Here is a 12,520-nt window from a genome sequence, read left to right as displayed (position 1 = left end):
GGAGGATATGCGCCTTAGACACTGGGAAATGGTATTTCCTGTGACAGCGTGAAGGTGTGTGTATGTACAGAATGGAATAGAACAGTTTGTTCTGGCGGAAAAGAATCCTCCTCTACATTGAAAATAAACACATTAAATTGTACAGTACTCCTAAGTATCTCACTCCCCATCCCAAAGCCCCTTCTCATTAGTGTCTGAGTTATAAGGCATTACAACAGGGCAGTTGGGATCAGCATACAGGCAACCTAAACAAGTGAAAGTAACCTGTTTCATACTAACATTGAATACATTTGAGAACCAGCATGAGTGAGTCTTGGACAGGTGCATTAATGTACAAAGTAGCATGCTAGTAACCTCAGACGGAGTCTTGCTGATGCGTTTTGTAGACAACTTACCAGGCACTGGTTACAGCTGCGTCCTGTCACAAAGCGTTTGCAGAAACAGTCTCCACTAATGGGGTCGCACTGGGAGCCATCGGAGACTGTGCCTCTGGGGTCACATTGGCACCCTAGAGTATCAAAAAGCAAGCAACCAATCACAGTTTGCAGACTTTCAACAGTGATACAAGTTTGCAACGAATACCTATAAACTCAATCATTCTAAATGGTGTTTCCCCCCCTGAATAGGAACCAGTGGTTCTCTTAATCTAGTACCATGTTGGTAAATACTCATTGAACCCCCCAACTCCCTGATTTTTCTAAACCTTTTGACCATTGGGTAGAAAAAAATAGCTTCCATCAACTTCTTTGACAGTAAGCCAGTCATTAATGGGGCTGTCATAGAAATACATCAAGGGCTTGGAACTTATCTGTGCCGATATGACATACCAATACCGTATGACATGATATAGAAAGCTGCCGTAGAGACTTCTTTGTGAATTGTGTGATGATGAGGATGTTGGGGAGGAAGTGATGGTTATTTGTAAAGGGTTGGCATTTTGGGGAATAACTAGCAGGATTGCTACAGTACTTTCACTTTTCAGTGCTGGTTACTGCTAAACATCGGTGCAGGATACTTACTCTCACAGCCTTGGAAGTTATCAGTGCTAAGCCCAAAGAATCCAGCCTTGCACCTGTCACATCGTGTCCCCTCAACATAGTCTTTGCATCGACACTGTCCAGCAATGAGCCCCGAATTTGGGTCATCTTGAGTGTCACACAGCCCTCCGTCCAAAGAGCCATCTGGATCGCAGTCACAGGCTGCAAATGTATAAGAGGAAAAAGGGTGATATTGTGCAGAAGAAAGGCTGCAGTCCTGCTAACTACAGAACGAATGTATCACCAATCCAGATATGAAATCAGACCAATGTATTGGAGCACAAAATTACAATACGGCAATGTATAAGTGTAGGAAACCACCCAAGGCCAATTTATTCGAGTAGGCAGTGATCATAGGCTAATGTAAAATAGCAAGCACTGACCTCAGGCTGATAGAATGGAACATGCAATGACCCCCAAGTCAATGTATAAGAGTACAGGTAGTCCTCGCTATCCAACGTTTCACATTACAATGAATGGCATATCCAACGCTTTATAATGCAACCCTATGGGCCGTTTTTCGATGCTGGAATGCATTATCCAACGGCTGAATGCGTTATCCAACGCTCACCGCCGCTAATTAACATGGGACTCACTTTACAACGGCTTCCCTATCCAACGCTACTTCCAGAACGGATTCCATTGGATAACAGAGGACTGCCTGTAGGCAGTAATTCCAGGTCTCTGTATTAGTGCAAGAACAAACCCCCACAGCATACGAAAGTCTTTCTTAATACCTCTGCAAACTCCACTATCCCGGATGTCCTTGCTTGGATCTTTGTAAAAGAATGGCTTGCACAGCTCACAGTTCCGACTCATAGTGTTGTGCAGACAATCATCACAAACCCCACCGCTCACATTTCCGGTGGCCAGGTACACAGCCATGTCAAAGTGACATTTGCGGGAGTGATTGTTGCAGTTGCATTCTGAAAAAAAAAAATATATATATATATAAAGTCAGCATTGGGGGGCTCCTGTGATGCTCTCCGTTTGGCCCAACCCTACAATGGTCCATACAGACCCATAAGAGCTCTTTTTTTTTGTTTCAAATTTTTTTTATTAGGCATTTAAACATTGAACAAATATGCAGATATTTCTTAGCCTAATACAGGGTTTTTGTTTTTCCTTTAGAAAAAATAATAGGATAGAGTATGTCCTCGCCAGGCCTCCGATCCTCCTAATGGACCGAAAAGGACAGGCAAGAGAGAGAAAAAGAAAGGGGGAGAGAGGAAAGGTAAAAAAAAAAGGGGGGGGGGTTGGCACTCAACCTCTCATCCCGTCTACCAGGGACCAGACTCGCATCTGTTCTCTCAAATGCTCGGGTCGCCTCCCTTCTATATGAAGGGGTTTCTACCTTGTTGGTCGGATCAGCCATGGTTCCCAGACTTTATAAAAGGTTGTTGTCCCATAAGAGCTCTTTAAACGGAGTGGGTCTTCTTCTGATACGGCTGATGGTGGATGACTCCAGAATAATGTGACTAATATGGTACAGATCACATGATTTGAGCCAGACACTGTACGGCACTTTGGCTACAGGGTTCTTTGACACTCAAAGGGTGAACCTACTTTTACAGGCGTTGGTGCTGCGTCCTTCAGCCGGTCTCCAGGGAAGCTCGTTAAAGAAGTTATCACAATGCTCACAGTTGAGCCCTTTTGTGTTGTGTTTGCACACACATCTTCCATGGACCTATGGATTAAACACCACAAGTGTAAGAATGCCGTTCGTTCACTCACACCCTACAGTTTCCCCTTTACCCTACAGTTTCCCCTTTACCCTGCAGTACATTGTATTGCCATTGTATCTGCCTGCACTGCCCCAAGCAAGCAACTCAGTTTTATATCAGTGTGGGACCCTCCATGTGTGGGACCCTTGAACTTAGGTTCAAGATATTGTACACCTATTAAACATTGGAGCAAACCATATTGCACTTCAATACCAAGTGGCTTTTTCAAAATCTCTTCTCTAAATATAAAAACAGAGAGAGACTTTAAAAAAAAAATATATATATATATTTGTTTTCCTTAAAAAACGTTAGTGGAATAGTACATTTATGAATAAAAAAGTAGGACTGGTTTGTGTTCGCAAATATAAAAGTAGAAGTACTCCGCACATCACTACATTTCAACTGGTGGATAATACTGCCTTATACTGTAATAAACAAGGGAGCCGGGTAATCCGTAAAGTTGATTTTTTTTTAAACCATTTGCTGCCAGCGATGTGTCACTTTTTAATGCAATGCAAGTCCCTTTGGCATCACAGCTTTTAAATACCAGCCAAGTAATAGAGGTACAGGGAGTCCTCGCTATCCAACGTTTCACTTTACAACGAATGGCGTATCCAACGCTTTACACTGCAACCCTACAGGCAAGAGAGACCCCGGAATGTGTTATCCAACGCTCACCGCCGCTGATTAACATGGGACTCACTTTACAACGGTTTCACTATCCAACGCCACTTCCAGAACGGGTTCCGTTGGATAACCACCAGTATTTATGGTTTTACATTGGGTACAGTATTTATGTCTGCTGATCAGCTAATTTTCTCTACGTGTAACACAAGTAAAGGGAGAGGGAATAAGAATAAGAAACAGGGAGAGAAACAAGTCCTTATCATTCGGCGGCGGGTTCTGTACCATTCCCTCTATGTCTCCTGAGATTCCTTGAATAGGTGCACACTCCGACGCGTGACCGTAACAGAAGCAGTTCCCCCGCACCACCAGCTCGTACAGCGCATAGTAATACTTCTCCTTGATCTCCACACGGGAATCCAGAAGGTTATCACCCAGCGTATGCAGCTTGGTGAAGTTGATCCTCAGGTTGGTGATCTTCAGGAGATCTAGAGATGGTGAGAGATGGTCACATTTCCTTGCAGCTACTGTACATTAGCAATGCAAGTTACAGTGTCAACATGCAGTGGCCTTATAATGTATTGGTGTTTAAGTATACAGGCATACCCCGGTTTAAGGACACTCACTTTAAGTACACTCGCGAGTAAGGACATATCACCCAGTAGGCAAACAGCAGCTCACGCATGCGCCTGTCAGCACATCCTGAACAGCAATATCAGCTCCCTACCTGTATCGAAGCTGTGCGCAAGCGGGGAGACTGTAGAGCCTGTTACAAATGTGTTATTTACATCAGTTATGCACGTATATGACGATTGCAGTACAGTACGTGCATCGATAAGTGGGAAAAGGCAGTGCTTCACTTTAAGTACATTTTCGCTTTACATACATGTTCCGGTCCCATTGCGTACGTTAATGCGGGATATGCCTGTAATGCACCAGATTATACACCTCATTGTCAGTCTACACTTCACCCTCCACTGAAGAGTATGTGAGTGCCTATGGCTCACAGAAAGAAGAGGTGTGTGTAAGTATTAATATTTCACACTAGGGTATTTGTACACCCACAGGACACCTTTATAAGGGAACTTTGTTACTGGCTTTGGTCAGCTTCTAATTGCACTAAATTACAAATAAGCATACCGTATGCGTCATTTATTTAACCCCTTCAGGGCACTTTCACATAGTTTACAACGTTTAGTCCATAGGACAATAAGAAATTACATATATTCAGGGTAGGTTCCTGCTATACGGAGGTTACCATGACAAGGTTGGCGGCTTGAATCATATTTTGATCAAAAGATGCAACCAAATGACTCCTTTGTTACACAGACTAAGGCTGCGGCCCCGCTGGCTCTGACCGCGCTGAGTGTGTGCGGTGCTTGCCGCTTTTAGTTACATAAATCTTTATGTGCAAGTCCCTGCTCACGCTCAATTTGGCCTCAACGCCCCCCCCCCCACCCCCGCAAAAAGATAAAAAAGTGACGCGCTCAGACGCCGAGTTTCTTACATCTCATTATAATCTGTGCGTCGTGTAACGCCAGCCACTGACACTCCCTGATTCACAAACTGATGCACACGGCACAGAACGTTGAGGAAAAGACCTTGAGACATAGACGCAGACGCAAGATGAACATTTTGCTACATCCCCCCCTTTATAGACCTATAAATACATTACAAGAGGTATATTAGGCTTGTATTATAGCAAGTGCTTGCTCGCGCACGTGAAGTTGCGCGAGCACGTGGGGCGCGCGTTTTGTGCATATAGGCCAACCGATGACACGCGCGACTAGGAGGCATGGCCATGATGTCACAAGGGTAGGCCACACTTTGATTGACTCACAGTGTCAAGTGGCACGGCAGCCGCTCGAAAATACACATTTCTTTGTATTTCCACACAGCTGTCTCGCCACCGCTGTCTGCTGCACGCACGCGCGTCGGTACTGGATACACTGTCATAGGGAGACAGGTATTTTTCATTGCCGAGTGCGTGCACACGCTTAGTATAATACATGCCTTTAGTGCATTAAATATTTCTAACTTGACCACTTCCGTGCTCCTAAAATGCAATGCAGCCCTGTCCAAGGGCAGTGAAAGGCCCTCTCTAATAGCCCTTCAATACAGTTATCCACTTCATTTGATGGCCGAGTGCTTCACGGCGACACCTTCCCTAACTAAACCAGCTGTGACATGTTAGGATTTTTAAGTAATCTGCAATCTGTTTTTTGAGCTCCATACGGAGTCGGTGCTTCGGCTGGACAGAGGCCAAGAGTAACACCCAGGATCATCTCTTAAATAGGAAGCCTGCTGCCATGTATGGCAATAAAGAAACGCGCGCGGTGGAAACACAGAGCTAAATCAGTAACAGCCATCAGGGAACCTTTACAGAGCTGTCACGCTGCTCACAAATAACTTCCACTTCGTTTAGAAAGGAATTAGACCCTTTTTCCTTGAGCTGTCGGGAGCTGGGACAAGAATACCAGGAAATTTAATTTTTAACCTCTATTGTCAGTATACAGTCATTTTAATGATCACTGGTTGGGGTTATTATTTAAAGCAGAAATCCCTTATCCAGAGCTACAGTAAGCACGTGTTATATTGCAGCCTTCTCCTCAAGATTGACCCTCTGTTGATTTTTGTATTTTTAAACCCCCTCCCAGTGGCAATCAGAGTGGGCCATTTTTGTTTCCTTTATTACATTTTGACATACTGTAGGATTGAAGCAGGGGGGTCTCCGGAGGTGAACCCCATTAATTTCAGCTCCGGGGATCCCCTGCTTCCAGAGATACTTACCACCATAGGAAGTGCCGATGGCCACTCCGGCTCGCGGGTTGTGGTTCACGAAATGGCGGAGTTTCAAAGCTCCTGCGTCCTGCGGGCCAATAGGAAGCTGTGATGTCAATCGGTGCGTGTTCCTATTGGCCCACGCGATGCAGAAGTTTTACACTTGCAGGAGATACCAGTACCCCCTGCAGAGGTCTGTATCTCAGGAAGCAGGGAGTCCCCAGAGCTGAAATGAATGGGCTTCAGCTCTTGGGACTCTCTGCTTCAACCCTATGGAACGGCCCGCTTGGATTGCTCCTTTAACAGGAACTAACAGACATATTTCTTTTTATTTATCTTCCTTGGTTTCTGTAGCAATTTGTGAAGGCCATTTTTATCCATTTCCAACACCTTGCTTAGTAGTGTACAGCGCTTTCTCTGCTTTATTGTGTACACATGAAGAAGGAACGGGAGATGTGCAAATGTGGCCAAATTCGTTTCGCCAGTGTTTTTTTTCCGAACATTCAGAGCAACTCGCCAAACGGTCACTTGAACCTTCAGGAATAGAAAATGACTTGAAATCAGTAGTCAAGGGAGTGGGGACCAGCAATTTCAAAAGGTAAAAAAAAACATTTTTGGGACCCGAACTCTTTGTTCGGGTCAAGCCACGTGTGGATTTCTGCTTTTAGGCAATTGTAGGTCATTTTGAACACTTACTTTGAATATTGGAGCTGTATGGGTCTCGGATCGGAATGGCAGGATCCAGAACTCTGTAAATTACCTTGAAAACAAAATACAGAAGTTAAAGCAAAATAACAAAATCCAGACAATACATGCCAAAGTCAATGGAAACCATAGATGATCCCAGCAGGGAGGAGAAAGCGGAGCACAGCCGCGCACATAAGGGGTTAATCAAGTTATCCAATTAATTGTGTATCTGACCAGTGACCTTATACATTGGAGCACTGTATGTTGCAGAACTTTGTTCTTTATGTCAATGGAAACCAGTCCAACGTAATCAGGTTTTTATTTAACAAATGGTGCTGTGTGCACTTTGATTTGACTATAATCGGGTTTGAAATGAGAAATATCAGAAATTAGGCAAGAAAGAGTGTGCAATAGACATTATCTACAGAAAAACAAAGGAATAAACTCCAGATAAAGTGAGAAAGACAAGTGTTATGCACATCATTGACAAGCATCAAATTACTTAAATAGAGCCTCTATTGGGAGGCATATAAGTAAATAATGGACTCTCTACTAATTAGGTTTCTCTCTCTCCAGGGCAAGCCATGTGTTAGGGTCTGGAATAGATGTTTACTTTGCAAAACGTTGAAAACCGTGGCAATTTTGTTGCTGAGCATAGCTACAAAAAAAAAGCTCTGTATGCAGTGAAAGATACAGCTCAACCCCGTCATAACGCGATCCGTTACAACGCGGATCCGCTTATAACGCGATGCAAGCGTGGCTCCCAATTTTCGTATTTATGAATACTTTACAACACGGTTATTGGTGTCTTAAATACTTTATTGTACAATGCATACAATTGCACATTATTTCTAACGCGATCCGCTTATAACGCGATGTGATTCTTTGGACCCCAAGCACAGCGTTATTAGGGGGTTGAGCTGCATAAAGAACTGTGAACAATCTACATATCTCTAATTATCTAATAAAAGAGAATTAATTATATTTTATAGACTCGATTCAAACTGGACAGATGGTTTCAAGTTGTTTTAGGATTATGGACTCAGAATCTCACCCATTAAATACTTGTCCCACAACACAACGTACCTCTCCTTCAGTGGACGGCTCAATGTCGGAGTATCGGGATTCACAGATAACATCGTCCACCTTGCGCAGGGCGCTGCGTGACACATTGGAAAAGACGGCGGCACAGTCATACGCAAAGTATCGGTACACCTGCCAGGTGCGGCCAAAGTCAGCGGAGCGCTCCACCAGCATAGCTGCCGGTCTAAACGTCTGAACCACAGGAAAATACAATTACAAACTGGAAGTGAGAAGGAAGTCAACTGTATATGAAACAAGAAAAATAACATAACAACCCATAGAAAATCTGGGAATGTGGTTAAGCAAACGGCACATAGCTTATAGCAGACGTGCTCCTATTGTATGCAGACAGACAAGTTTGTTTACCACACCCCTCTGTACAACTACTATTTTATTATTGATTAAAATGATTTTAATAGACTACATCATTTCTATTAGATCTATCTGAGTGCATTCAAGGGGGAATCTTTCGTTTGTCTGTCTGCATATCCCTCTGTCCCCTTTTGCACCAGAGACGATCTCTGACTATCTGCATATTACCTAGTGTCCTATAGCTGATGTGGGAGCCCTTCCTTTCCCCTCCCCTGCCCCCTCCTTTCCCTTTCCCCTTGTTTTATAGTTCTCCTATTGTAGCAAGCAAGAAAATATACTGCATGTAATGTAAAAATGACCCCATTCAGAAAGAGCTAAAATATCATATAAATTTCAAAAATTGTTTCCAAAAAGCTGTGTTTGACCTTTTTAGCGTCACTCCAGGGGGTCAGCAATGCATTTTAAAGCACTGGGTTGCCAGAGCTTCTTGCACGAAAAGAGTTAAATGCTAGTGCTCTGACTTATTAAATGTAACTTATTTAAGGTGAGTGCTGCTTATTGGAAGACCCTCTATAGTAATTCAGCTTTAGCGTCAGTCATTTCCTAGACTTATATGGAGCCTCAGTCCAACCCTCCACACCAACATAATTCTTTAGTACATACAGTAATATCCTTGCTTGTTAATGGTACCTTGCCGGTCATTTCTTCCCAATGCTTTGCTTATTCTGATGAATGTTCATTGCTTTGTATGAATAGGTAAGGAAGTTTAGGGAAAAAGCCCATCACAGGGCATGCAGTATTATCGGAATCGCCAACCAGTGATATTATAAGTTACCTTGAATGTCATAATGAGATGAGTGAAGTGAAATTCAGCCTCCAGATCTAATTGAATACTGACTTCAGAAACACCTACATGAAACCAAAGAAAAAAAATATCCATACACTCTCCATCTATAATATCTTATTAACATTAAATCGTAGACTTTCATGGCTCAGGAAGACCACTTGGACAACTGTCTCAGCCCAATTCCCAAACACTGTAAGGTCTCAGAACCCATTCTATCCAATGTATCAGTTTTTGAAAGTGGTCTTCCTGGGAATTTAAAATGTCTCTTGGCAATTATGGTGAGAACCAAGGAATACTCAAGAATAAAGTTATAGACAAATGTATCGACTTCTGTCACAAGAGACCAGGAAATTACGTGGGATCACAATCACCAGACAGAACGGAGGAGTTAAATAAAACAAGTTTATTTTGGCAGCAGCCAACAGAAGCAACACAATAGAAGGTTTTAGGTTCAAACTCGCCAAAGCAGTAGTTACAGCGGAGAATCCTAGCTCACTAGGTATTGGGCGTCACTTCCACACACCGAGAGACTCTGGGTATCACGGTACCATAGGGATGCTAGTTGTGTCCTAACAAGTTTAAAAGTATTGCTCATCTATGCAACCGAGCCTCATTCTGGATCTGTGTGTCTCCAGCATAAACCTCAGAGTAACACACCAACTGTCTGCCAGACTGTGAGTCTGGATCTAATATAACTAACTGTGAATGGCAGGGGTTTACATAGTTTCCGGTCTCCATCAAAAAGCATGCGAGACCGGGTGGCGACCAATCAAAGCAGAAATGCTGCATGCCGGCCAATCACAGCACAGATGCTATGTTGGTCAGTCACCGCACGGATGCTACGTAGGGCAATCACAGAGTGAGGGCTCACCTGTGATGGGAGAATCAGGGCCGTGGGAGGTGACAGTGCTTTAGGAGAGCCCACAGAGGTGGGCTTAAGGAGATTGGGAAATCCAAACTGACCACTGGAAACCCAGGCCTCAGTTTCCAGTTTCAGCCAGATGCCTTCCTCAGAGATAGCTGCCTCAGAGTCTGGGATGAACAATGGCTCCGCTTTTAGGGTGATTGTTCTCCAGGGCCGAGTCAACATCCCTTCCATATAGCAGGCCCAGATTCCTTTATGTCCTGGCTGTCCAAGTGAAGTACCCGCCCAACACACAAAGGAGTAATTCGAATATATTATAATATATATCCATGGGGGAAATAAACTCATACAGAGGCACACAGTACCACACAAGTCAGACATTTTGGCTGAAATAAGATGGTCTCTTTAATAAGCAGAGAATGTTCAGTGATACAAAGAGAGTGGGTCCAAAACTGGATTAAAAATAAATATTTTTATTCGTCCATATGCAAAAACAGAAGTGAAAACCTAGGTTTTTGCATATGGACGAATAAAAGATTTATTTTTAATCCAATTTTGGACCCACTCTCTTTGGCGGTGCATTAAATTCTCTCTGGATTCGTATTTGGATGTCTCTTTAATAAACCTGGCATCCATTATTTGATTGGTTGGGGCACTAACCAGGCTTAACCGTTAATATGCTAGCCAGGTTGTCCCTACTGTCACAACCTCCTTTAAGCAGAGGGATTAGAGTGACCTAGTGAGCTTCATTGGACACCATCAACCCTGGTACAAAGTGGTCCTTATACTGTTCAGTGAACATCATGACTGCTGCTTGTTTCTAGTGGAGATCGTATCTTCGGCTCTCAAGGAACTGTGGATGTCATTGAAATGAAAGAGGAGGGAGGTCACACCCATGTTATCACTACACAATCGGATGCATTGTCGGAATGGTGGGTGTAGTGGACATTCTGGCACCAATATTGTTAAAAATAAGATTTTTTTCCTATGATAAATCAGGTGCTGTTTCTTCAACAAGTGTTGTGGTGTTAATACTTGGCTACACGGCAGCTGCAGCTACTGGTATGCAGAACGGCTAATGCCCTGGCACTCATCAACTACTCTTTCTATGGGGAATTGACCAAAGATTTACTGCAGCCTTGCACCTGCTTTCCGCACGCACAAAATCACAAGACTTACATGTATTCTTTATGGTTGAACATTCTATGTTGGGTTAAGGCCAAACAGAAGTATTATCCCTAACTTGATACACACAATATGTATACAACTATGCACCTTGTAACTATGTAACGATGACAAGTGAAAGTACTGTGTTCTTAGATGGACCACTGCTATGATGGAATCTGGTATATGAAGTGTTCATATTCTTATCAATATGATAGTTCTTTATTAACCTTGTCCTGTGTTGTTGGTTTTGGACCAACAGAATTAAATAAACGGACATGTTTTATAAGGAAAAACTGGACAGGAACGCAGAATAATACAGAAATAGAATAACACTGTTCAGATTTCTCTCGGTGGATAATGGTGAGATGAGTCAGTGTTTCCGCTTTGGACAGTGGAAAGACTGAGAAATTCTTTAACAATCCTCTCTTTTTTTCCCCCCTTCCCTTTTGCTCTGGGGTAATTTATACTGTCTGGCGGAACAAATACAAGTGGGGAGGGACTTTTACAGGAACGATTAGTCAGAAACTAGATATAAAAGGCTCGTTGGAGGATTATAACATCAAATTGTAATAGAAAATGTATAATCTGCCTTCTAGACTAAAGTAGCACTCAGGTATATATATATATATGTAATCAAATTAACCGTTATTAAAGATATTTAGTGGAAAGAACAGTAGAAATGAGGTGGCTCGTTAAAGAAGTCCCCAATACTTATACATTAACTTAAACTGCCATATACTGTACAGTAAGCAGCAGAAAGATTTGGGGAGTGCAGTGGTCATCTCATATGGAAAATAAAGTTAAAACAACAAACCAAAGGATAGTACCAGCACTCTCTGTCTCACAGCTACAGATATAAGCGAATACCAGTGTAGGGAATATGAATAATTTAATGACACTAATAATAAACTGAAAATATAGCAACAATAGCCAATACAAGAATAAATATCACCTAGTTTGCTTTCCTTTTTCCATTTTTGTGATTTTTTGCTTTTCTTTTGTGTTTTTTCCCCTTCTCCTTCTTTCCCCTCTACCCCCTTTTTTGATTTTCTCTATGGTGATATTTATTCTTGCATTGGCGTATTGGCTATTGTTGCTATATTTTCAGTTTATTATTAGTGTCATTAAATTATTCATATTCCCTACACTGGTATTCGCCTATATCTGTAGCTGTGAGACAGAGAGTGCTGGTACTATCCTTTGGTTTGTTAGTACTTCTGAAGGGAATTAGGGTCCCTTCCTGTTCCGTGCACCCTGCAACTTTGCTGAGTCATTGTGTCAGAGTGCTGTCTATCACCCCCCCCCTCTTTTCTACCAAAGTTAAAACAACGTAGCGTAATAACGTTGTTAATGTTGTTTGTTTATAATGTTGTTTTAACTTTATTTTTCATAT

The 12,520-nt window shown here is 42.6% G+C and overlaps 1 protein-coding gene and 1 long non-coding RNA gene across 2 annotated transcripts in view; one reads left to right on the top strand and one right to left on the bottom strand.

The window, feature by feature from the left end:
- LAMB2 (laminin subunit beta 2) overlaps positions 1–12,520 on the bottom strand; it is a 61,640-nt gene that overhangs the window by 33,545 nt on the left and 15,575 nt on the right. Inside the window, 8 exon segments of the mRNA XM_075574446.1 lie at positions 396–508; positions 1,020–1,199; positions 1,775–1,963; positions 2,604–2,724; positions 3,671–3,873; positions 6,863–6,926; positions 7,940–8,128; positions 9,084–9,157. Coding sequence (XP_075430561.1) covers positions 396–508; positions 1,020–1,199; positions 1,775–1,963; positions 2,604–2,724; positions 3,671–3,873; positions 6,863–6,926; positions 7,940–8,128; positions 9,084–9,157 — 1,133 coding nt within the window.
- The window catches only part of LOC142468199 (uncharacterized), a 53,202-nt gene that overhangs the window by 38,130 nt on the left and 2,552 nt on the right, over positions 1–12,520 (top strand). The window lies entirely within an intron of this gene.

This window comes from Ascaphus truei, chromosome 17, assembly GCF_040206685.1.
Source record: "Ascaphus truei isolate aAscTru1 chromosome 17, aAscTru1.hap1, whole genome shotgun sequence".
NCBI lineage: Eukaryota > Metazoa > Chordata > Amphibia > Anura > Ascaphidae > Ascaphus > Ascaphus truei.
Note: the sequence above shows the minus strand (reverse complement) of the source record. Positions and strands in the feature narration are given on the sequence as shown.